The sequence below is a fragment of the Archocentrus centrarchus genome, chromosome 19, assembly GCF_007364275.1.
Source record: "Archocentrus centrarchus isolate MPI-CPG fArcCen1 chromosome 19, fArcCen1, whole genome shotgun sequence".
Taxonomy (NCBI): domain Eukaryota; kingdom Metazoa; phylum Chordata; class Actinopteri; order Cichliformes; family Cichlidae; genus Archocentrus; species Archocentrus centrarchus.
Window position 1 is genome coordinate 5,395,353 of NC_044364.1, and position 26,140 is coordinate 5,421,492.

The 26,140-nt window shown below is 43.6% G+C and overlaps 2 protein-coding genes across 2 annotated transcripts; both read left to right on the top strand.

Annotated features, from left to right (window-relative positions):
• The first annotated feature begins 2,351 nt into the window (after positions 1 to 2,351).
• On the top strand, positions 2,352 to 17,031 carry aco2 (aconitase 2, mitochondrial). The gene is made up of 17 exons (XM_030754649.1): positions 2,352 to 2,445; positions 3,724 to 3,866; positions 4,171 to 4,429; positions 4,525 to 4,617; positions 4,717 to 4,875; positions 4,974 to 5,124; positions 8,280 to 8,384; positions 8,599 to 8,690; positions 9,099 to 9,204; positions 9,455 to 9,612; positions 9,731 to 9,804; positions 10,163 to 10,274; positions 10,371 to 10,649; positions 14,559 to 14,750; positions 14,868 to 15,000; positions 15,097 to 15,218; positions 15,304 to 17,031. Exons 1-17 carry the CDS (start codon positions 2,410 to 2,412, stop codon positions 15,436 to 15,438), a joined length of 2,349 nt encoding a protein of 782 aa, XP_030610509.1. The 5' UTR covers positions 2,352 to 2,409; the 3' UTR covers positions 15,439 to 17,031.
• A 1,540-nt stretch (positions 17,032 to 18,571) lies between these two features.
• On the top strand, positions 18,572 to 25,886 carry csdc2a (cold shock domain containing C2, RNA binding a). Its single transcript, XM_030755827.1, has 4 exons — positions 18,572 to 18,719; positions 21,079 to 21,434; positions 21,546 to 21,668; positions 22,778 to 25,886. Exons 2-4 carry the CDS (start codon positions 21,247 to 21,249, stop codon positions 22,938 to 22,940), a joined length of 474 nt encoding a protein of 157 aa, XP_030611687.1. The 5' UTR covers positions 18,572 to 18,719; positions 21,079 to 21,246; the 3' UTR covers positions 22,941 to 25,886.
• The last annotated feature ends 254 nt before the right edge of the window (positions 25,887 to 26,140 follow it).

A 26,140-nucleotide genomic window follows, 5' to 3' on the forward strand; every position in this document is an offset into this window, starting at 1 on the left:
TGATTTGAGCTTGTTTTGCAGCCACAGGACATGGGCAGCATGCAGGCACTGAATTGACCATGAACTCCTCTGTAAACCAAAGTATTCTAGAGGTCATCTGTCTGACAGCTAAAGCGTGACAAAAACTGAAGTGGCATTATAAAGAAGAGTGGGCTGAAGTTCCTCCATAATGATGCAAAAGACTGATAAAGTAGGGTGTACTTAGTTTTCAAGAGACCTGTGTACATCCTGTGAAAACTTCCTTTTACACATGAATACTTTTAGTTTGGGTACTTTAAATTGATCCCAAAAAAAACTGTACCTAAGTAAAATTATGACTTTTATAGTTGCATCATAGTTGCATTATCCAGTAAAGAACAAGTTACAGGCTCTTGTGCAGTAGCACAGATAGCTTTGTAGGAAGGATGCTGAGAGGATAAACAAAGGAAACATCACATTAAAGCTGACTATGGAAATAGTGCTTCTTATTATACTATATTAGATGGAAAATTGAGGGAAATGTTTCAATTCACTTTGAAAATAAGAGAATTCTTCATTCATTTTCACAAAAAGATAGAGAAAGACAGGAAAATAAGTGTCTCCTTTGCTTACCTATAACCTCTTACGGGAAGACTAACTTGTTTATAATGTGATCAAAAATAATTTTTTTGAAAAGCACTTTTAAAGCGGATGCTGTAGTAGCAGACTTTCTCCAGAGGGTGGCAGTACGCTTTGCGTTGCAGCTGCCGTTAAAACACAAAGAAGAAGAAGAGCGCCTTACACACTCCAGTCCAGTAGGTGGCGGTAATGCACCTCTAAGATGGTTTGCCAACCGCCATTAAAAACACGAACAAGAACAAGAGCAGTGATGCTCGATACCACATATTTAAAATTCAAGCTGGTATCGGCGATACCGATCCAATACTGATACTTTGATTTATTTCATTTAAGATTTTTGCACAAAGGGCAAAACAAATCATAGGGCCATTCAGCACTGATTGCTTAGTCTTATTTAGATTGAACTATATATGCAGTCTTTCCAAAGAGCCTACAATATCAGAATACAAACATCAAGTGTTTGTATTCTGGTCACTGGGTGACTCAAATTAAAAGTGCCAGTAAAGCATTTTAATAAATAAATGCCACAATAATTGCATGTTTGTCAATATACATATATTTTAAAATGATCATTTAACAAATAACACAAAGTAGACTGATAATAAATGAGCTATATTTTATTGGTAAAATTTTATTTTTTTATTCATCTTTTCTAGTATATATTTTTTTTAATATTTCACCATAACAGTTTTTATTACAATTGCTCTGTATTATTTTATGACACCTATTAAACAACTTCCAGTTATATTACACTTTAGGAAAGCTTACTTGAATAAATCTCGGCTCCCCCCAACTCTATTGATAATAAGAAGAAGAAGAAGAAGAAACAGCCTTTATTGTCCCACAGAGGGGAAATTTGGGTGTAACAGCAGCCGCAGTTATTATAAATATAAATAAAGATATAATAATTCACACTATTAAGAAAAGAATATATATAAAAAAAAGATAAAGAGTCAAAGGTACAACAAAATATTAATATATATTAATAATATTAATAATATATATATATATATATATATATATATATATATATATATATATATATATATATATATATATATATATATATATTTTTTTTTTTTTTACCTCTGTGAGATTATCTCACGTAGGCACTTTACAAATATTACTCCAAGCTGAAATCCTGCAGCCATGTGCTGAAGCATGTGTTTATTTCGTTACTTAAACTATCTTAATTAATCTGTCCAACTCAAACAGCTTATCATCCCTTAAAACTCCTTCCTCTGTACCTGGATAGTACCTGCCTGCAACACCAAAGGACTCCGTCTGTCCTGCCCTGTCAGCAGCACCTGACGCTTGGCCCTCTTCCTTGGTCCGCGTCATCATGTACGCCTCATATTCAGCATTGTGGTGTATTCTGAGGTGTTTAACGAGGTTTGTTGTGTTACCACAAGTTCTCACTGTTTTCCCACAAACAGTTCGCATCTTGGCTACTTGCGGAGCTGAAATCGCTCCACACGTGACCATTTGCCAGAAGCTGCACGCTGCGCTTGGGCATTACGTCCTTACGCATTACACACTTACCAGGCGGAAGAAAAAGTAGTTCCCATCAACCCTGTCTCATTTAGGAAAGATCTCAAAAAAATTAGTTACTTTCTAACGTGTTCTTGATAAGATACATTATCTCAAATGACTGAAGTATTGAAAGTATCGCTACTTGGATTTGAGAATCGATTTTAAAACGTAAAGGTCTGGTAACGGAAGTATCGATATTTCAGTATCGATCCGCAGATCACTAGGCCTTACAATTGCGTTACGTCATCACCGACAGTCACATCTTTGTCAGTGAACAAAATGGCAACCTACTGTCTTACGGTCGCACGGCTGCAGGTAGGAGACGAAACTGACTAATTTAGTCGCCTTTGTTTTCCGGGGTGGATGTCAGCTTCTGTTTGAGATGAGATGAATCAGACTGAGTGTCGTTCTGACCCATTTAAAGTGCGGAGAGGTGATACAGTGGAGGGAGAAGCTGAGAAACGGGCACCCGTTAGCCGGCTAGGTCACCGTGTCCCGGCTGCACTGAGTGCGTCCAACTGGGCTGACTCTGCTTTCAGTAAATCACGGCTGTAGGCACTCAGTTTACCCAGAGTTACTGAGCATGTGTGCAGGGTTCTAATGACCAGTGTTGAGTCGGCTGTAACGCAAATGTTTGGTGTTTAACAGCAAGGTTAACCACAAGGTTAGAGCTCCCTGCCGGTAGGACGGGGAGATAATAATAGAAAATATTCCACTGTTCTCTATTATCTGTCCGAACTGGTCCAAAGAAAGTACATTTATTCTGTTTGCTTCAAAGCGGAGAGGTGTGTGTAATACATGCATGTTTTATTTGTTGACCTCAGAGACGAACAGGTGTCAAAACTCCCATTACCTGAACCCACTGAACTCCCACTGACGTTAAGTAGAGCTCACATTAGGCTGAAACCAATAGAAAAGGAACAATAAGCATTCACAAGTGGCCAGGAGGCAGCCTGAGCCCTTCATTGGGTCTTGATTGACGCTTTAACCGCTGGTTCAAACGCCTTTTTATTAGTATTCCTCCTTCAATAGCCAAGTATGAGAATACAGTCACGCAGATGCTGCAGCTGTGGAAGCTCAGTCTTCTCTGGAGGGAGTTTATGCCCTGCTCAAAGGCACTTTAACACAGGGTGATACATGGAAGTTGTGGAGGCAAGCTCATAAACACAAGCAGATGCTTCACGTTTATTATCCTTACCTTTGCTGCACCCTGAATGACATTAAAGGGCTTCTGAGAGTGTTTAGGATTCAAGTCACTGTTTCCAAAGGCTGAGGATGTATTTCTGGCTAGTCTTCTGGGGGCGGTACCACTGACATGTGACACTTGAGAACTCAGAGCAAAACAGCATTCCCAAGTTAACTTCCCATTCTGGAAGGCTTTTCCATGTCAGTGTGATTATTATTGTATATATTTTTTAAGTCAAGTTTTTACTAATCCTGTGCTTTCAGCTGTATCTCACGAAACGTTTTCAAAAGAAGACAAAACTGCTAGAAGTATTTACAGATGAATAAATCCAGATTTATATTAAGAAATACTCTCTCTGCTTTGTTATGAAACTCATACTTGTTTGTTTATGATGGTACTGTCTCCAGTTGGCCCTGGGCCATGGTGCGCGGCGCCTGCATATCTCAGCAGCATACAGAGCGAAGGCCAAAGTGTCCATGAGCCGCTTTGAGCCCACTTCCTTCGTCAACTACGAGAAGCTGCAGTCCAACGTTGACATAGTACGAAAGAGGTCAGCGTTCACCCCGATCTGCTATATATTTACTCTGGCATGCATCAATTTCCTCCAACACTCAGCTTATCTGCTTGAATGTTTGAACTCTAGTGTTTGTTTGCCCTTTGCCACAGTTTCTGTTCATAGTTGTAGAAACCTTTACTATCATCAATCTGCCTGACCAACAGTCACACAATCCTCTCTCCAGGTCCTCTGACTGGTTATTTGGCTATCACACATCCTCTCGTTACATTTTCCTCCCTGAATCTTGTCCTGTAGGATCTTACAGTTGATAAAATGTAGTTAACTGTATTTTCTCCAGGCTCAACCGGCCACTCAGCCTGTCAGAAAAGATTGTGTATGGCCACCTCGATGACCCCCACAACCAGGAGATCGATCGTGGTCGCACCTACCTGCGCCTGCGTCCCGACCGTGTGGCTATGCAGGATGCTACTGCCCAGATGGCAATGCTCCAGTTCATCAGCAGCGGCCTGCCAAAAGTGGCTGTGCCCTCCACCATCCACTGTGATCATCTGATTGAGGCTCAGATTGGAGGAGCCAAGGACTTGGCCAGGGCAAAGGTAAGGGAGGATTTTGAAGCATTTTCACACTGTAGTGATTTATTTTTATTAAAATAGAACCTTAAACTGAGCTGTAGTCATGACTCTCTTTATAGGAAATTAACCAAGAGGTTTACAACTTCCTGTCCAGTGCTGGGGCAAAATATGGAGTTGGCTTCTGGAAACCTGGCTCTGGCATTATCCATCAGGTATTTTTACTTTACTTTTACTAAGCGTAAATGGAATTTCAGCCAAACTCTGGCAGCTTTGATTATGTGGGTATAATAATGCCTTCTTTGTCTGAACAGATCATCCTTGAGAACTATGCCTATCCCGGAGTAATGCTTATTGGCACAGATTCCCACACGCCAAACGGCGGGGGGCTTGGTGCCATCTGTATTGGAGTGGGTGGAGCTGACGCTGTAGATGTCATGGCTGGAATCCCCTGGGAACTCAAGTGTCCCAAGGTTAGCAGGTTACAGAATTAATCATACAGTTTATCTTGCGGTCTTTCTTTGTTTCATCTTTTTCATCTCTCCAGTAATGTTCTCGATCTTCCTCTAAGGTGATTGGCGTGAGGCTGACAGGCACCCTCTCCGGCTGGACGTCTCCTAAGGACGTCATCTTGAAGGTGGCTGGGATCCTGACAGTAAAGGGAGGCACTGGAGCTATTGTAGAGTACCATGGACCTGGAGTCAACTCCATTTCCTGCACTGGTCAGTAATAAAAAGCATATGACTAGAATATCCATCCATCCATCCATTTTCTTCCGCTTATCCGGGGCCGGGTCGCGGGGGCAGAAGCCTAAGCAGAGAAGCCCAGGCTTCCCTCTCCCCAGCCACCTCCTCCAGCTCATCCGGAGGGACCCCAAGGCGTTCCCAGGCCAGCCGAGATACATAATCTCTCCAGCGTGTCCTGGGTCTACCACGGGGCCTCTTCCCGGTGGGACATGCCCGGAACACCTCACCCAGGAGGCGGCCAGGAGGCATCCTAATCAGATGCCCGAGCCACCTCAACTGGCTCCTTTCGATGTGGAGGAGCAACGGCTCTACTCTGAGCCCCTCCCGGATGGCCGCACTCCTCACCTTATCTCTAAGGGAAAGGCCAGCCACCCTTCGAAGGAAACTCATTTCTGCCGCTTGTATTCGTGATCTTATTCTTTCGGTCACTACCCAAAGCTCGTGACCATAGGTGAGGGTAGGAACGTAGATCGACCGGTAAATCGAGAGCTTCGCTTTTACGCTAAGCTCCCTCTTCACCACGACGGACCGGTGCAGCGTCCGCATCACTGTAGAAGCAGCCCCGATCCGCCTGTCGATCTCCCGTTCCCTTCTCCCATCACTCGTGAACAAGACCCCGAGATACTTAAACTCCTCCACTTGAGGCAAGAACTCGTTCCTGAGCCGGAGATGGCACTCCACCCTTTTCCGGCTGAGGACCATGGCCTCAGACTTAGAGGTGCTGATTCTCATGCCAGCCGCTTCACACTCGGCTGCGAACCGTTCCACTGCGAGCTGGAGGCCCCCCCCTGATGAAGCCAACAGAACCGCATCATCTGCAAAAAGCAGAGATGAGACTCTGAGGCCACCAAGGAAGAAGCCTTCCGCCACCTGGCTACGCCTAGAAATTCTGTCCATAAAAATTATGAACAGAATCGGTGACAAAGGGCAGCCCTGACGGAGTCCAACACCCACAGGAAACAAATCCGACTTATTACCGGCTATACGGACCAAGCTCTCACTGTGGTTGTACAAGGACTGAATGGCCCGCAACAATGGGCCAGACACCCCATACTCCCGCAGAACCTCCCAAAGAACACCCCGAGGAACACGGTCGAATGCCTTCTCCAAGTCCACAAAGCACATGTAGACTGGTTGGGCAAACTCCCACGCACACTCGAATATCCTTGAGAGGATAAAGAGCTGGTCCAGCGTTCCACGACCAGGACGAAAACCGCATTGTTCCTCCTGAATCCGAGGTTCGACTATCGGACGCACCCTCCTTTCCAGCACCCTGGCATAGACCTTACCGGGGAGGCTGAGTAGTGTGATACCCCGAAAGTTGGAGCACACCCTCCGGTCTCCCTTCTTAAAGATGGGGACCACCACCCCGGTCTGCCAATCCAATGGCACTGCCCCAGATCTCCACGCAATGTTGCAGAGGCGTGTCAACCAAGACAGTCCTACAACATCCAGAGCCTTCAGGAACTCAGGGCGAATCTCGTCCACCCCAGGGGCTCTGCCACCAAGGAGTTGTTTAACAACCTCAGTGTCCTCACCCCCAGTGATGGGTGAGTCATCCCCTTCATTCCCATACTTTGCTTCCACTACAGAAGGTGTGTCAGTGGGATTAAGGAGGTCCTTAAAGTATTCTTTCTGTGTTACACTTCCACTGCCCGACTATAGCCTCAGCTGAAGTCAGCAGCGCCCCACCCACACTACAGACTGTGTGAGTAGAGCACCGCTTTCCCCTCCTGAGTTGCCTGACAGTTTGCGAATTGCTTCAAGGCACCAACCACCTTGCAGCCACAGCTCTGAGCAGCAGCCTCAACAATGGAGGTGCGGAACATGGTCCATTCGGACTCAATGTCCTCAGCCTCCCTCGGAATGCTGTCGGAAGTTCTGCCGGAGGTGGGAGTTGAAGATCTCCCGGACTGGGGCTTCTGCCAGGCGTTCCCAGCGCACCCTCACAATACGTTTAGGTGTGCCAGGTCTGTCCAGCATCTTCCCCCGCCACCTGATCCAACTCACCACCAGGTGGTGATCAGTTGACAGCTCAGCTCCTCTCTTCACCCGAGTGTCCAGAACATACGGCCGCAGATCTGATGATACGATTACAAAATCGATCATCGACCTGCGACCTAGGGTGTCCTGGTGCCATGTGCACTTATGGACATCCTTGTGTTCGAACACGGTGTTTGTTATGGACAAACTGTGGTTTGCACAGAAGTCCAATAACAAAACACCATTCGGGTTCAGATCGGGCAGGCCGTTCCTCCCAATCACGCCCCTCCAGGTCTCACTGTCATTGCCCACGTGAGCGTTGGAAGTCTCCCAGCAAGACTATGGAGTCACCAGATGGAGCACTCTCCAGCACCCCACCCAGCAACTCCAAAAACGGTGGGTACCCTGAACTGTCATTCGGCGCATAAGCGCAAACAACAGTCAGGACCCGTTCCCCAGCCCGAAGGCGCAGGGAAACTACCCTCTCGTCCACCGGTGAAAACTCCGACTTACAGGCAGCAAGCCGGGGGGATACAAGGATACCCACCCCAGCTCGCCGCCTCTCACCGAGGGCAACTCCAGACTGGAACAGAGTCCAGCCCTTCTCCAGGAGACTGGTTCCAGAGCCCAGGCCATGCGTTGAGGTGAGCCCAACTATATCTAGCTGGTATCTCTCAACCTCACGCACTAGCTCAGGCTCCTTCCCCACCAGAGAGGTGACATTCCATGTCCCAATAGCCAGTTTCGATAGCCGGGGATCGGTCCGCCAGGGCCTCCGCCCTCGGCCACCGCCCGACACACACTGCACCCGACCCCTACGACACCTCCTGCGGGTGGTGGGCCTGCAGGAGGGCGGGCCCATGTAACCTCTTCGGGCTGCGCCCGGCCAAGCACCACGGGCTAATGCCTGGCCACCAGACGCTCTCCCTCGAGCTCCCTCCCCAGGCCTGGCTCCAGGGTGGGGCCCCGGTAACCCTATCCCGGGCAGGGTAAACTGTTCCCTTGTTTTTTCACTCATAAGGGTCTTCTGAACCGCTCTTTGTCTGACTAGAATATGTTTACATAATTACACACTTCAAAGACTTTCTGTACCAAACAACAGTAGCAGAATGACTTGCTCTCAGTGAAGTGTGTCTTTTTGTGTGCAGGAATGGCCACTATTTGTAACATGGGAGCAGAAATCGGGGCCACAACTTCTGTGTTCCCTTACAACCACCGCATGAGGACCTACCTGGAGAAGACTGGACGTGCAGGTTTGTGCAGAAATCTCAGCTGATTTGTCAGTGCGCTTTTTAAAAACATTCCTAATGACCTGGAGAGTGATGAAAACCTGCTGGCAGAATTGTGTCTTAGACAAATCTGCTCCAAGTACACAGTTTATAAGATGCAATCGAGATTATAAACAAAGTACGTATCATGGCTTTTTAAACTCTGCTCATTGCTGCTCCCAACTCCTCGTGTTCTCAGAGATCGCTGCTCTGGCTGATGAATACTCCGATTTGTTGGTACCAGATGAAGGCTGCGAGTATGACCAGGTCATTGAACTCAATCTGGATGAGGTATGTCCTGTTTTGAATTGAAACAGAGTGCATATAAAAAGATGTAGCCACTGTGAGATCACCCAGTAAATTTGTATGGTCCCTTTTAAACCATCATTATGTTGGACAACAAACAGGCTGTTGACTCAAATTAGCTGAAGTGAAGCCTTGTAGAGACAGCTGCTGGCCTGGTTGGCCCCCGTCTCTCACTAAAAGCAGCCAGGGGCCGAATAATTGAGACGCTTAGTCTTAAATTTGTAGACATGCTTTTAGTGCTGTGAAGTTACACTCACACTGAAGGGCTCTGCTTTGTCTTCATTCTTTGCTCTAGAGGTTGTAGCTTTTTGAAGTCTGGAAGTCTGAGATTTCATGCACCTCAATCATGAAGTTTATTTAGTTCATTCACCATTGTGCCGTTTGTTTCTGTAGCTGAAGCCCCACATTAATGGACCATTCACCCCTGACCTGGCTCACCCAGTGTCTGAAGTCGGTGCTGTGGCTAAAAAGAACGGCTGGCCGCTTGAGGTGAAAGTTGGTACGTAACTCTCCACTGATGAGTAAGCTCAATGGCTTTTTTTCATACTTCATGTGATTATGGACTTCCAATTACAGAGCCAAGGTTACAATTACAGGGCTCTTTTAGCAGTTGCCTAAAGCTACTTTTAGCTGCCCCCTTATTCACAAGGAGTTGCCACAGGCGGGCAGCTCTGCGTGTTTTGATTTGGCAGATTTTTACACCGGCTAGCACTGTTTTTTATAATTCTCTCTCCCTCCTTCCTGTTTAGGTCTGATTGGCAGCTGCACCAACTCCAGCTACGAGGATATGGGTCGCGCCGCCTCTGTGGCCAAACAGGCTTTGGACAAAGGCCTGAAGTGCAAAGCACAGTTCACGGTCACCCCTGGCTCAGAGCAGATTCGTGCCACCATTGAGAGAGATGGATATGTGAGTGCTGCTACATGCAAAAATCAGGGAGTGTCACTTCTCTTACAGTAATGACTTCCTTTAAAGGTGGAGCAGTGCAAATTTAACATTTTTTTTTTTTTTCCTTGTATTCCTGCAGTCGAAGATCCTCGGAGATGTCGGAGGTGTGGTCCTTGCAAATGCATGTGGACCCTGCATTGGACAGTGGGACAGGTAGCTGATAAGCCTGAAAGTGTTTGTTGCTGTGCTTCTTCTCTTTGGACAGTGGAGAGGAAAATGATTACTGGCTCTCCACTGACTTGTTATTGCAGGGAGGTGCCTCTATGGCGTACTCTTTGACAGTATGCAACTTGTATTAAAGTATTATAGATTGTGTATAATTTAGAAATCTGTGGAAATGTTATATTTACTGTTGTCTAAGCTAACTATAACTCTACTTGGGGTACTGAAATATAACATTTTAGTCAGCTGAAGGCATTCTGACTTCTCCTCCAGTGGGATCTGGTTTTTAGAGTGTATGTTTTTGTTTTTCAGACTTTTTGGTAGATAATAAACTGTGTTTTGTATTCAGGCGTGATGTGAAAAAGGGAGAGAAGAACACAATCGTCACCTCCTTCAACAGAAACTTCACCGCCAGGAATGATGCTAATCCTGCAACGCATGCTTTTGTTACCTCCCCTGAGGTAAACCTGCAGCAAACCGGTCCACACTGACAGTGGAAACTACACACAAGCTTACCTTTCACAGCTAAATGCTTCCATTCTCCTCTTCTTCATCAGATCGTCACTGCTCTCGCCATCGCTGGCACATTAAACTTCAACCCTGAGACGGATTACCTTACAGCCCCCAACGGTGAGAAATTCAAGCTGGAGCCCCCCAGTGGAGATGAACTGCCCGCCAGGGACTTTGACCCAGGCCAGGACACCTACCAGCACCCTCCTGCTGACGGCAGCAGCCTCAAGGTGGACGTCAACCCTCAGAGCAACCGCCTGCAGCTGCTGGAGCCCTTTGACACATGGAACGGGAATGATCTGGAGGACATGCAGGTCCTCATCAAGGTGAGAGTGCTGAAATGGTGCCAGTCTTTTGTAATTTGTGTCCTCGATGACACACCCACCAAGGAACAAACTCTGGTTATTGGCGACTCTGTTTTGAGAAACGTGAAGCTAAAGGCACCAGCAACCATAGTCAAATGTCTTCCAGGGGCCAGAGCAGGCGACATTCAGGGAAATTTGAAACTGCTGGCTAAGGCTAAACATAGATTTGGTAAGATTGTCATTCACGTCGGCAGTAATGACACCCGGTTATGCCAATCGGAGGTCACTAAAATTAATATTGACTCGGTGTGTAACTTTGCAAAAACAATGTCGGACTCTGTAGTTTTCTCTGGGCCCCTCCCCAATCAGACCAGGAGCGACATGTTTAGCCACATGTTCTCCTTGAATCGCTGGCTGTCTGAGTGGTGTCCAAAAAATGACGTGGGCTTCATAGATAATTGGCAAAGTTTCTGGGGAAAACCTGGTCTTGTTAGGAGAGACGGCATCCATCCCACTTTGGATGGAGCAGCTCTCATTTCTAGAAATCTGGCCAAATTTATTAACCCTCCTAAAAACTGACTACCCAGGGTTGAGACCAGGAAGCAGAGCTGCAGTCTTACACGCCTCTCTGCAGCTTCTCTCCTCCTGCCATCCCCCCAAAACCCCATCCCCATAGAGTCGGTGCCTGCTCCCAGACCACCAAAAACCAAAGCTAAAATCAGCAAAAAAACTATTTAAGCATAAATATTTCAAAAACAATAAATAATACAGCTTCATCAACTGCACCAAAAAATAAAACAATTAAATGTGGATTATTAAACATTAGGTCTCTCTCTTCCAAGTCCCTATTAGTAAATGATTTAATAATTGATCAACGTATTGATTTATTCTGCCTTACAGAAACCTGGTTACAGCAGGATGAATATGTTAGTTTAAATGAATCAACACCCCCGAGTCACAGTAACTGTCAGAATGCTCGAAGCACAGGTCGAGGAGGAGGATTAGCTGCAATCTTCAATTCCAGCTTATTAATTAATCAAAGACCCAGACAAAGTTTTAATTCTTTTGGAAGCCTGACTCTTAGTCTTGTCCATCCTAATTGGGAAAATCAAAAACCTGTTTTATTTGTTATTATCTATCGTCCACCTGGTCCTTACTCAGTCTCTGTCTGATTTCTCGGACTTTTTATCTGATTTAGTGCTCAGTTCAGATAAAATAATTATAGTGGGTGATTTTAACATCCATGTAGATGCTGAGAATGACAGCCTCAACACTGCATTTAATCTATTGTTAGATTCAATTGGCTTCTCTCAAAATGTAAAGGAGCCCACCCTCCACTTTAATCATACTCTGGATCTTGTCCTGACTGACAAATGGCAAAGAAACTAAAGACTTAACAGTATTCCCTGAAAGCCCCCTCCTGTCTGATCATTTCTTAGTAACATTTACATTTACTTTAATGGATTACACAGCAGTGGGGAATAAGTTTTATTAGATGTCTTTCTGAAAGTGCTGTAACTAAGTTTATGGATCTAATTCCTTCATTATTATGCTCTTCAGTGCCAACACAGTGCAGAGCAGCTACCTAAACTCTGCTCCCAGTGAGGTCGATTATCTCGTCAATAGTTTTACATCCTCACTGCGTATAACTTTGGATACTGTGGCTCCTCTGAAAAGGAAAGCCTCAAATCAGAAGTGCCTGACTCCGTGGTATAATTCACAAACGCACAGCTTAAAGCAGATAACCCGAAAGCTGGAGAGGGAATGGCGTCTAACTAAATTAGAAGATGCTCATTTAGCCTGGAAAAAAGAGTTTGTTGCTCTATAAAAAAGCCCTCCATAAAGCTAGGACATCTTACTACTCATCATTAATTGAAGAAAATAAGAACAACCCCAGGTTTGTTTTCAGCACCACAGCCAGGCTGACAGAGTCAGAGCTCTGTAGAGCCGAGTATTCCTTTCACTTTAACTAGTAGTGACTTCATGGATTTCTTTACAAATAAAATTTTAGACATTAGAGAAATGAGTGAAATGTGTGAATGCTTGTCTGTCTCTCTGTGTTAGCCCTGCGACAGGCTGGCAACCTGTATAGGGTGTAACCTGCCTCTCGCCCTGTGTCAGCTGGGATAGGCTCCAGCCCCCCCGCGACTCTGAACAGGATAAGTGGAAGTGAATGGATGGAAAGAGAAAAAATTATTCAAAACCATCTCAAAGATTTATCTTCATGTTTGGCTGCTTTCAGCACTGCTGGTATTTGTTTAGACTCTTTTGCTCCAGTTGATCTTTCAGAGTTAACTTCAATAGTTACTTCCTCCAAACCAGCAACATGTTTATTAGATTTCATTCCTACTAGACTGTTCAAAGAAGTCTTTCCAATTATTGATGTTTCAGTCTTAAAAATGATCAATCTGTCTTTTTTAGTTGGCTATGTACCACAGACCTTCAAGGTGGCTGTAATTAAACCATTACTTAAAAAAGCCAACACTTGACCCAGCTGTCTTTCTCACCAAAATCCTTGAAAGAGTAGTTGTAAAACAGCTAACTGATCATCTGCAGAGGAACGGTTTATTTGAAGAGTTTCAGTCAGGTTTCAGAATTCATCACAGTACAGAAACAGCATTAGTGAAGGTTACAAATGATCTTCTTAGAGCCTCTGACAGTGGACTCATCTCTGTTCTTGTCCTGTTGGACCAAAGTGCAGCTTTTGATACTGTTGCCCATAACATTTTATTACAGAGATTAGAGCATACTATAGGTATTAAAGGTACTGCACTGCAGTGGTTTGAATCATATTTATCTCATAGACTCCAATTTGTTCATGTAAATGGGGAGTCTTCTTCACACACTAAGGTTAATTATGGAGTTCCACAGGGTTCTGTGCTAGGACCACTTCTATTTACATTATACATGCTTCCCTTAGGCAGTATTATTAGAAAGTATTGCATCAATTTTCATTGTTATGCAGATGATACTCAGCTTTACCTATCAATGAAGCCAGATGACACACATCAATTAGTTAAACTGCAGGAATGTCTTAAAGACATTAAGGCCTGGATGACCTCTAATTTCCTGCTTCTAAATTCAGATAAAACCTTTTGGCCTTTTAAAAACGTTTTTGTACTCGGCTCCACAAATCTTAGAAACATGGTGTTGAACCCAATACTTACTCTGGATGGCATTACTTTGGCCTCCAGTAACACTGAGGAATCTTGGAGTCATTTTTGACCAGGATATGTCCTTCACTGCACATATTAAACAAATATGTAGGACCGCTTTTTTACATTTGCGCAATATTTCTAAAATTAGAAACATCCTTTCTCAGACTGATGCCGAAAAGCTAATTTATGCATTTATTTCTTCTAGGCTGGACTATTGTAATTCATTATTATCAGGCTGTCCTAAAAGCTCCCTGAAAAGTCTTCAGCTGATCCAAAATGCTGCAGCTAGAGTACTGACAGGGACTAGAAAGAGAGAGCAGATTTCTCCCATTTTGGCTTCTCTTCATTGGCTCCCTGTCCCATAATGCACCTTATTTACTTTGTTTATACTCTGTATTTAATCATTAATTATTATAAATCTCTTACTCTCTTCCACAGCATGTCTTTTGTCCTGTCTCTCCCCCCTCAGCCCTAACCAGTCACAGCAGATGACCCCCCCCTCCCTGAGCCTGGTTCTGCTGGAGGTTTTCTTTCCTGTTAAAAGGGAGTTTTTCCTTCCCACTGTCACCAAGTGCTGCTCATAGGGGGTCATTTTGACTGTTGGGTTTTCTCTGTATTATTGTAGGGTCTTTACCCACAATACAAAGCACCTTGAGGCGACTGTTTATCGTGATTTGGTTTCTATACAAATAAAATTGAATTGAATTGAATTTGCCTTTAACTTTGACCAGAATTGAAACGTTTATATCACAGGTGTCTTCTGTCTGTGTAGGTGAAGGGAAAATGCACCACAGACCACATCAGTGCTGCAGGACCTTGGCTAAAGTTTCGTGGTCACCTTGATAACATTTCCAACAACATGCTGATCGGTGCGGTCAACAGTGAGAACGATGCTGTCAACAAGATCAAGAATCACCTGACAGGAGAGTATGGAGGAGTTCCTGACGTAGCCCGTCAGTACAAGGTAACGACCAGAGGGGATTATTGCGTCTCTGAGCTATGAAATTAATTATTTAGGAGAAAAAAAAACACTTTATCTTATACGTTTCTTCTAACATGCTTTCTGTCCTATTGTGTGAAGGCCAGCGGCATTTCCTGGGTCGTGGTTGGTGACGATAACTATGGTGAGGGCTCTAGCCGAGAGCATGCGGCATTGGAGCCCCGGCATCTGGGAGGCAGGGCTATAATTGTCAAGAGCTTTGCCAGAATCCACGGTACTGCATAAACACGAGATAAGCAGAAGAATCCTAGATCGTAGCGTTGCTTAATTTCCACCTCAATTAACAAACCTTATTTCATCATATCCTTAGAAACAAATCTCAAAAAGCAGGGTCTGCTCCCCCTGACCTTCAACAACCCATCAGACTATGACAAGATCCGCCCCGACGACAAGCTGTCCGTCAGAGGACTTAAAAGCTTTGCTCCAGGAAAGGTGAGAGCGAAGAAGGCCTGAAAAAGCAGTCGAGATAATTGTTAACCAAAAAAACATTCATCATGTCTTCTTTTTGTTACCCCAGCCTCTGACCGCGGTCTTAAAACACAGCGACGGCAGTGAGGAGACCCTGCAGCTCAACCACAGCTTCAACGAGACACAGATTGCATGGTTCAAGGCAGGCTCCGCCCTCAACAGGATGAAGGAGCTGCAGCATTGAGAATGAGGAGGATGATTTGTCAGAGGGAGGGAAGCAGTGGTGAGGATTGTGGGCAATAGGGAGGATAAAGTATAATGATTCATCTTCTGCATAATCTTACAGTTCTGAATAAATTAATGTGTCTGTATACCTTTAAGAGTTAAACATAGAGCCAGATGTGAAGCTAATGTTGCCGAATTTGCTCTGTGGGTCAGATCTTTAAAATTTAATTCATCAGTACACAGTTATTGACTGAAACATGGCTGCTTACAATCAGTGATAACCTGTTAGAGATTCTGTTGTAACAAACAAGCGATTGATGCACTCATACACTTTGACACAATAATCTCTGGCACAACAGGCTGCCAGCTGATGTCCTTCTAGTGTGTTTGCAGTATGGAGGGCAATCACCTTATTGCTGTAGGATTGTGTTGACCTCTGCACAGCAGTATTTGGCTTCATCCAATTTGCCCCTGTGCTATTCATACTCAACGGCTAAGTGCTGCCATATGTTGCGTTTCTGGGTCTTTTTAGTCTTTTTAGTGAATGTCACAAATCACATGGATACGTTATAAAGCTGTGCTCGCACATTTATTCCCCCTGAAGTTTAGCTCTTCTGCCTCCTGGTGGCCACAAGGATGTGGTTTACTGTATACCAGATACAGCATCTTTCATATAAATGCCCACTTTGCCACCAAGTTGACATCTTTTGTTCTTCTTTTTTTTCCCACTAAGGATTTGTCATAAGGCACTCTGAGAAACTCAAATCAGCCATCTTATCTGTAACATGTGGGGATGCACTGAATATGAGATTACTGTATATGTAACTGTGAGAACATAAGGGGTCCTTTTTGTATTTGTCCTTCTTTATGGTACATGTTCACTCATTTGTAGATACAGTGTCAACATGCAAAAAAAAAACCCCAAACACATGCTTTAATGCTGTCTATGAATACAGTAACTTACAGTTGTTTTCCTCGCTACTGCTGTCCCTAATCTGTTCTCCCAATCAGTCCTGCTGGCTTTTACATTTCAGCCACCTTTACTGTGCTAATGTGTGTTTTTTTTTTTTTTTTTTTTTTTTTTTCTTTCCCCTGCAAACCCTACCTAGCTATACCTCTGTAAAAAGGGTTCTTACTCGTTCATGGAGTAAACCTGGATCTCTTCAAACATATATTTTTAAGGCCCTTTTTGTTATTTTTACCCCACCAATCAATAAAGCTTTATCAGGGGGGAAATGGTTACAAAAAACAAAACAAAGAAGTGTGACAGTTTTATGGGGTGGATTAAAAAAAAAAAAAAAAAACAGTGTTAACGAGGACTGTCATAACACACAGAGACCAGTGGGCTGTGAGTTTGTCAGCATAATTAAAAGTCCATCTGAGACCTTCATGGCAGAATCCTTTTTAACCTCCTGGTCCCTGAAAACTACACGCTCCAATCAGATGAAAGATTGCACAACCCCCCCCCCCCCCAGTGTATGTCTGATTCAGTGTGCAGCTTGTTTCTTTTCTCTCAAATGATCTTGTGTGTAGTATGGAAATACAGTGGATTGTAAAATAAAAAAATGTGCAGATCTCATGTATTTATGTGGGATCCAGTGATGTGACTGAAGTCTGTTTTGGGTGGAGTTGTTGGCGTTTGTAAGATAAACCAGGGCAAATGAGCACAAACTCTGGTTGTGACTTCATGTTAAGCTGGATTTTTGTGGGAGGGTCAAGTTTGTTTCACATATTTGGAAATAAACAGCTGAGTAGGTAAAGTGAGGTCAGTCTTCTGATTCTGTATTAACAGAGGCCTAAAATCAAAAGTGTATCTCTGTAAATACTGATGAACTGAGGGTGTGAGAAAACCTGGATCTGGTGAGAATGTGTCATACATATTTCTACATGACTAACCCCATAATAACCCCCCCCCCCCCCCCTGCAGTCCAGTCAGTGCAGAAAAAATGAAGCTATTTAAAACAAAGTGTCAGTTCTGAAATGTCACAGAAACAAGGGGAAGCTGTAGAGGCCAGGAAACAATTTTCAGGGTGGAAATTCCAATTATAAGGTGAAAATGGGTAACTGCAAAAAAAAATCATAAAATTGGTGACCAAAAATACAGAAATATACTGCTCTCTCTCATTCCAGTGTTCAATTACAGGGTACCTGGCTGTCAGACTACCTGTATACATTGCATGCAAGACAGATGGCATAATTACATGTCAAAATCCATTTTGAAGTGAGCACAGGGAACTTTCTCCTTTCAGCAAATGAATGTGAAAGCATCCTTCTGCTGTCAAACTGCACATACTGTATGGCACACTACAAGGCAAAGAAAAACATTTGGAATTAAGGGGGTCATTAATAATGACCAAATTTCATCCATCATTTGTTATTAAAGAGTTTTCTGCTGCTGAATTTGCTGCCTTGCTCAAGTGAAAACTGTAGCTTTAATAAACTCTGGGTCGACATTTGTTAAAATCAAACATCTATTGGTGCAGTGCTACAATATTAGAGAGAGAACCCCAACAATCACCTTTTTAGGCAAGCACCTAGTGACCGTGGGAAGGAAGAACCCCTTTTTAACAGGAAGAGCAGGGCTCAGAGAGGGGCAGCTGTCTGCAGTGACAGGTTGGGGAGTTTTGGGGGACATAGAAAAGAAGAGCACAGAACAGCAAACAGGGCACAAACTATGGCAAAGAATAAATGAAAGGAGGTTTAAATTGATCATTTTCTAGAATAGGGGTGGGCAAACTACGGCCCGTGGGCCACACCCAGCCCGTTGGTCTTTTTAATCCAGCCTGCCGAAGATTGGTACAGAATTGCCCGAATCAAATCATATCATAATTATGACCGATGTCAAGGATTCTGAGAATAGTTTTTGAGGGAAAGGTGTCAAAGAAGGTACCCATGACCAATAATGAAATTAATATGTAACCTCCTTTATATATATATATATATATATATAAATAAAATCAAAGTAGACAACATTTATCATACAATTACAGCATCCCCAGACTGCTCAAAAATTAAAAGCTGCTTCCCTCCGCGCTGAGAACAAAGAGTGTAGTGGAGGATAGTGAAGCCGTTGTTTTCAGCAGTAAACCCCCCCCGCACTCCCGCCCCATCGCTGCTGCCTCCTTTTCATTTGCTGCTCCCCCTCATCCCACCCGTGTGCGCCGCATCCATACCAAGATCCACTTATTCACCACATGTCCCCGCAGCCTTCACCGGACTTAATGACATAATTAACTTACATCACACCAAAACCCGGGGACGTCTCAAGTGTTGATGTGACAGCTGATCGGCGCTTTTACGGTAAGTAATCGAGCGATGGATCTGGCTTTATGAGTGATTTAAGCATCCGGTCTTTCTCTTCTCTGAGCCGGGCAGACGGCGGCGGTTTCTGGCAGTGTTGTGATTAAATCTCCGAGCTCCTATTTACTACCGCTCTTAATTTCTTTCTTTTTCTTTTTTTTACTCTCTTTGCATTTTAGTATAACCGAGACCAGATTTGGTGTCAGGCTTTTATCGCAGTCGGTGGAGCATCCTCTCGCCTCCTGTGTGCCACAGTGTGAGAATGTTCTGGAAACGAGCTGCCTGAAGGGCGCTTATTTGGTGCTGAATTATTTAGGCTCCATCCTCACACTCACACAAATGATACCGTGAAATAAAATGGGCTGTTTGTCTCTTTAAAAAAGGCTGATGTAAAGTTTAAAGACAGGCTCCGTGTGTGTGTGTGTGTGTGTGTGTGTGTGTATGGAGGAGCTGACGTGTGTCCCATACTGATGCAGAGGAATACAGACGGCCACAGTTTCACAGGCAGGGAGGTGCTTTTTGGCCTTTTGTCTGTCTCCTCAGAGCTCTTCTAGTCCTCTTCCTTCCTGCAGAGCAGCCCTCACACCCTTCTGGTTAAAGTCTTTGATCTGACTCTGCAGAATGGTTAAGGAAATCCATTTAGTGGCCTACTCCCAGCCTGATATGTGGGCTAATGAAAGAGGAGCTCAGCCTGTCAAGTTACTCAATTATTTAGGCTAGATTTTTATGCTTTGTCATGCATCAGTCATGCCATCAAGTCCTGTCTGTGTCACAGTGATGGCAGATGTGCATGTTCATCACCATTACTGCAGCAGCTCTCTCTATCCAGCATGATCCCCAACAGAGCTCACACTCAGCAGCCATTTGCAGTGTGTTTTCCTTAAAAAAAAAAAAAAAAAGCCAAACAGTGCCACTTCTGTGATGTGATCAATCAGTGCCACAGTGACATTATTCAGTGACACAGTAGGTGCCATATCATCAGCATCAGTGAGGATGGAAATTATGAGTTTCCACTAAGCCATATGTTAAACTGAGGTGGTTACTTAGTAGCCTCAGAGCACGGAGAGGACAGACTGGGTGGTTTTTAGGGCCACTTTGTATCTATTTAATATTTTTAATGTTGGTGCACATGGTTATGTTGTGCTACATACCTATGCATCATAGATACTGAATTACTTGGGCCAGAGCTGATACTAATTTTTAGAGTGTAAAAACTCAGATATTGATATTGATGGGCGGCACAGTGGTGCATTGTTGAGCTCTGCCCCCTCACAGCAAGAGGGTGCCTGGTCTGAACCAGTCAGCTGGGGTTCTAATGGCTAGCATCAGGATGTTAGCTCTGGCTTTGCTAATTTTAGCTATGTAAAGTAACTCTCAGCACTGCAGATACAAAAAAGGAAACTGGGTTGATGTTGATTTTAAACCTCAGCAAGCACATGTTACAAGCCCTCCTTTAGCTTTTAGCCGCATTTATGAAATGCATCTTGTGTGCATCCTAATGCAGCCCAGTTGTTCACCTCTGCCTCAGGATCCTGTGGTCTAGTTCAAAGATAGCCTCAATCCCACCACACAGGACTATATTTAGACAGACAGTAAGAGGCAGAGAGTGTGATACTGGATGGAGCCTGTGGGATTCACTCTGACACACACTCATCTCATCAGTCTTTGTCAAACATTGAGCCTGCAAGCCTTAATGATTCACTGGGAGGTGCCTGCTGATGGCCCCAATAACACACTCACCCACATCTATGTTTGATAAACCAGGCTTTAGTGTAGGTGTTTAACCTTTGCTGAACAATGCTCCATTTTTTTGATGAGCTTGCTAATGCTACACTAATCATCTCCCAGTTATGAAATCACAATTGATTTTGTGTCAAGGCACGATGACCGAGCTCGATCTACCTCTGAAATGAAACGGCTGACGGGGCAGCTCGTTGTTTGAGCACAGACCAATCCTGTAATGGATGTCAGTCTTGTGGAATGGAATGAGTAGAATTTGTTTATCTCTTAGAGTGGCTGCAGACATTTGGAAACAGGACAAAATGTTATAAAAAGTCAGGACATGCACCAAAAAAAAAAAAAAAAAAAATCAGTTTTGAATTCTGCAGATGCACCAAGCACACCAAGTGTAATAAATCAACTTCACTGGTTCTGTGTCAATACCGGCCACTCATCAGGATTTTCTACTGATTTTTTTTTATCAGAAAGAAAGCCTTACTTAGGTGCTGTTGTTGTTGTTTGGAAATACCAGTCATCTCTGTTGGTTGTAAATTTTACACCTCACTGTTGTGCCGCTGACAAAGCTTTTTTTTTTTCCCTCTTTCTGGCATGAATCCTTTGTCCTGTTCTTTTATTTTAGGGTTTGCTCCACTCCTTCACCTGTAAGAGCTCAACTCTGAACGCCTCCGCTCCCTCGCAAACGTTTGTGCCATGCAGGAGGTGTAAACCCTCCTCCTTCTCTTTCTCTGCGAGCCGCTGGAGGAAACCCAAAAGAGAGAAAAGAAAACCCAGACTCTAACAAGTCGCAATGTCAGACCCTGACCCCTCCTCACCAGCAGACCCCCCTCTGCCCCTCACTTCCCCACGCACTCCCCTGCAGCTCTCCTTCCCCTTCCTGAGGGAGGGCAGCCGGGTTTGGGAGAAGGAGAGGAAACCACCACAGCCTGGAGAGCTGCCCAGCCCACTGCCTACTAAACGCACCCGCACATACTCAGCGTGAGTACAAACAGCACTTTTTTTTTAATGAATGATTTTGCAAAATTATTCTGCAAATGATTTATAATGCACTGTCCCTTTCTCTCTTTGTTTCTGTCTCTTTCTCTGCAGGACAGTGCGAGCGAAATCAGGTCCTGTATTTAAAGGGGTGTGCAAAAACTTCTCCAGGTCTCAGGGTCACGGATTCATACGGCCTTCTCACGGAGGAGAGGACATCTTTGTCCACATCTCTGAGTGAGTGACCTCACTGAGAAGTTTTGTTTGAATGTATGAAGAATTTAGCTGTTCAACTCGCAGAGCAGTGTCTTTAACAGACACAGATCTCATTGTCTTGGTCACTGAGATAATGACCTTATTCGTCACTTGATTTGTGACCTCAATAAACATTTTACTGATAAGTTTGTGCTCTCAATTGCTGGCTTCAGGACTCATTTGAAACAGCACTGTTTTTGTTTTTTCAGCTTATGCTCCCTGTAAGAGTCAGATAGATAATAAGGCAGGGTATACTTTAGGATGTAGCTACCGTATGACTGAAAGTCACAGAGTGATTTAGGATTTTTAAGACTGATATTTGGTGATTTATAGATTTGATATTCCAGTAACCTGGCTGATATGTTTTCTTCTTTCAGACTCACAAAACATAAATAGATTTCCCTGATATTTGTTATGTGCGGTCAGTGATTTACTCGTTTACACTCTGCCCATCTCTATTCAGACTAGCTAGGAAGTTGCAGAGTGCCCTCTGGTGGACAAACTATGTAACATCAACACTCACTACACTCACTACATGGTGTAGTGAGGGTGTTTCTCCCATCTTGTCTGTACTTCTTAAATCTTCATTAATTAGCCATTTTAAATGTCAACACCAAAATATCAGCGTTAGCCAATATCGGCCGATAATATCGATCTGCAAATAAATTGGTCAGGCTCTAAACTGAAATGTTGGGGTCAAGGGTCAGTAATGACAACATGGCTAACTTAGCAGTGTGAATGTGAACATTAACACTCCCCTGAGTCTTTCACAGGGGAGGTTAATGTGAGCAGTTGGAATCTCATTTGTTATTGACTTGTTTGTTAGCTTTTTGGCCCCGCCACATCTGAAATGAATCTGGCACCCTTGCATGCAGTCTCCTCAGGTTCTCAGTCAGATCCACCTGTTCGGTGTCGCATCTAGTTACAAAAAACACAGCAGCTTAATGGGTGGTGCCAAAGTAAGTCCACGGGCCTTGAATGTTACTATCAGTTGTAGAAGTCTGATTTGTTAGATTTAAAGAAAGCACTCCTCCAAAATATAAAAATGCACTCCATTTTCACTTTTTCTTTTTAACTGTTTCTTTTTCCAGCATTGAGGGAGAGTACGTGCCTATGGAAGGAGACGAGGTTACATACAAAGTGTGCCCCATCCCTCCCAAGAACCAGAAGATCCAGGCTGTCGAGGTGATGATCACCCACCTGAATCCAGGCACAAAGCATGAGACCTGGTCGGGTCAGATCATCAGCTCCTAGACCAGCGATCTAGGTTTCAGATCTGCAAAGGCGAAGAGGGGTTTAGATTTAATTTTAGATTTTATGTTTCGAGAGCATAATGATCAGGTCTGGGGCAGAGGGATCTGAGCTCGGTGTGCGGAGGACGCCGGTTGGCCTGAGGAGGTAATGGGCCGGAAGGTCAACGTGAACATTTAGGTATAAAAGTTAGAGCTGGGAATTAGGCTATGAATGTATGTTTTTGAATGTTTTTATTTGGAGGCCATGGTTTCATCATTTGTGCTTGAATGTTTTTGTTGAGGGGTTAAAATTTAGGAAGTTGGGGTTCAGGGTTTGGTGCTAGCAGTTTTACTTTGGGCTGGGGAATATATTTTAGTTGGGAAACAAGATGTCATAAAGAAAGTGTGTTTAATGAGTTGGAATAAAGATGCATTAGAGGCCGAAATGCATTTTGAGCAAATGAAACAAATCTGTACAGACACAGACTTTGGGTTTTATGGGACCAGCTCAGTGGAGGTCTGTGCTGTGCTCCCACTTTTGCACGCTGTGTGCCGCCACTGCCAAGACTCCTTCGAAAAGTCAGACTGAAAACATGCATTTTAGCCATATTGTGTCTTTGTTTACGACCACAGTAGGAGGGGTTGTTTACCAGAAGGATTTAAAGGGAAAAATCACTTTTGTAACAGCCGTCCACGATGTTTACTAGAGGCTTGGCTTTATGCCAGCTTGGCAGAGCCGCCTTCAAAAATTCCAAGATTTTCCAGGTTGTTTGATGTGCCACTAAAATTTCCCAAATAAGTATCCCAAATGAGGATACTTTCACTAGTAAGTAAGTTTTACACATGTTCAGTTCACTCTTAATGCGTTTCGGCCTAAAATGCTGCGAGAAGTTCCACGTATTAGGAAGACGTTTCCTTCTAAATATTGTAGCACTGCAGTATTTTGTCTATTTGGCAAGTGTAGAAATCCAGTATCATTGTAGCCAGCTCCTATGACGGTCTCAAGTTTTTGTGGTAGACAGTAGGTGGAGGAGGGCGTGTGGGCCTGCCGCTGGAAAACCAGGCCAGAGGGTTTGGGGTATGGTGGAGGAAATGGTGAGAGGGTCGAGGAACGGGCAGAGGATGGAGTGATCATCTGTAGAGCACAGATGCAGCTTGATTTGGTGTAGATGTTATAAAGCACGTGGAAGGAGGAGGATCAAGATTTAAGTCAGCAGTTCTCATCAGGTGAAGTTAATGATCTTAAAGAAATAGTTTAACACCTTGGGAAATACAGTTATTTGCCTTACAGATTATAGGACTGAAATCACCTTTATGTCAGGGTTTCCTACTCTCACGCTTGTGGCGTGTGACAAATGCTTTAACCTTCAGTCTCACGCTGCTGGAATGAATCTTATTAAAGAAAAAGCTCAAAGCTACTCTTTTATATAAACAAAAAAGTTTAAACTAAGCTTCTGCACACAGGACAAAGTCTAAACATCAGGCTTTTTCCCCACTACTTATAACCAACGCTGATCCAGAAACAGTGCAAACGAGCGTTAACGTGCTGATGTTTACAAAGGCTTGCCAGTGAATGTAGTTTAATGTGCTTACAGGAATCTTTTTTAGGAATCTCTCTCAAATACCTGCATCCACATCGAGCATAGGATCACCTACAGCTGCGTCCCCCAAAGTGAGAGAGCAGCTTCATTAATCGCAATATTAATAATAACTTAAGACTTTAGGCATCTTCAGACTTTTTTTTACTGTTATTAAAAGTCTGGTATTCTGCTCAAATTCATCATTAGAATTATAAGTAGTAGTAAGTGAAGTGATGTTTACACTGACTGTCATGTACTCTCTAATCATTAAAGTAAACAGGTAGCCTAGCAGCAATTCAGTCATATTTTCCACAGGGACAGAGTCACTCTATCTGGTAAATTATGCGTGGTAAATATGAAAATATACCCAGCCACCACAGCTTAGCTTAGCATAGCATAAAGACCAGAAACAGGGAAAAGAGGTAGCCTGGCATTTCCTAGAACCTTAGGCTAAGCTAACCAGCTGCTATACAGCCACAGACATGAGAGCAGTCTTGATTTTTTTTTATTCACGCAGCAGAAAAGCAGTAAATGTTGGAACTATTTCTTGAAATCATTCATGTAAAAAACAAAACAAAAGCAAAGCTCCGTCGGGCCTCCTGGAGGGTGAAGCTGAGGAGAACGAACTGCTGATTTTTAGTTTTATTTTTAAGCTGGAAGGTTGAACATTTGGGAGTTTAGGAAGTCTCATATGTCATGGCGAATGACTGTGGAGAAAAACAAAAAAGCAAGCAAACAAAAAAAAAAAAGAAGAGCAGCAAATGCTTCCTAACAAAATTATTTATTTATTGACTTATTTATTTTTCATTTGTAACTAGGAGAACATCAGGTGTTTGGTAATTAAACGCTGCATTTTTAAGTATTTGTGCAAATCTGAGCTTGTTTGACAAACGCTGCACACCACTCTTATGATACTACCCTGTCAAGAACCCTTTGCTACGATCCACGTCGTTATCGAGAGGCAAAAAAGAAAAAAAAAAAAAGACTTTTCTTAACACAAGTTTCTAATTTCTACGTAATCTTTGGCTAATTTTTAATAACTGTGTCGTTCAAAATGACAAGCAGTTTGGTTTGTTTTGGGAATCGGCATGTTCTGTACCGTTTGTCGTAATCTTTATGTACAATGTGTTAATTCATCATGCAGTAAACACTGTTGGAGCCTTCAGAGAGGTGTCATCAGATATCCTATGCATCTTTGATTTTTTTTTTTTTTTTTGCCACGAGCATGACTTAACATCATGGTAGCACAATGTATCTGTTTAGTTTCATTACTGTGAGAGAAAAGAGTTTGTGTTGGCGAGCACTTTTATTTTTGTCAAATCACTGTGACACTTGTCTTTTGTTGTTAAGAAAAAGTTTCAATAAAACCAACAGTGGTATTCACAAAAGGCAAAGGATGTTCTGTGAGTATCTCCATCTCTTACTGGGGCAAAGAGGAATAAGTAGGCCAGCTATTACCCCTGACAAAGTTTTTGCTATGAACCTTGGGAAGTACTCTGTTGCATTTGTTTTGTGCTTGTTTTATGTTCATATCCTGTCCATTAGAGGGCGTCCCAGCACAAATATTCTACTGGTTTATTACATGGCTGTCTGTGGTAGCTTTAAAGCTCACGGATGGACAACAAAATACCAGGGGGTGAAA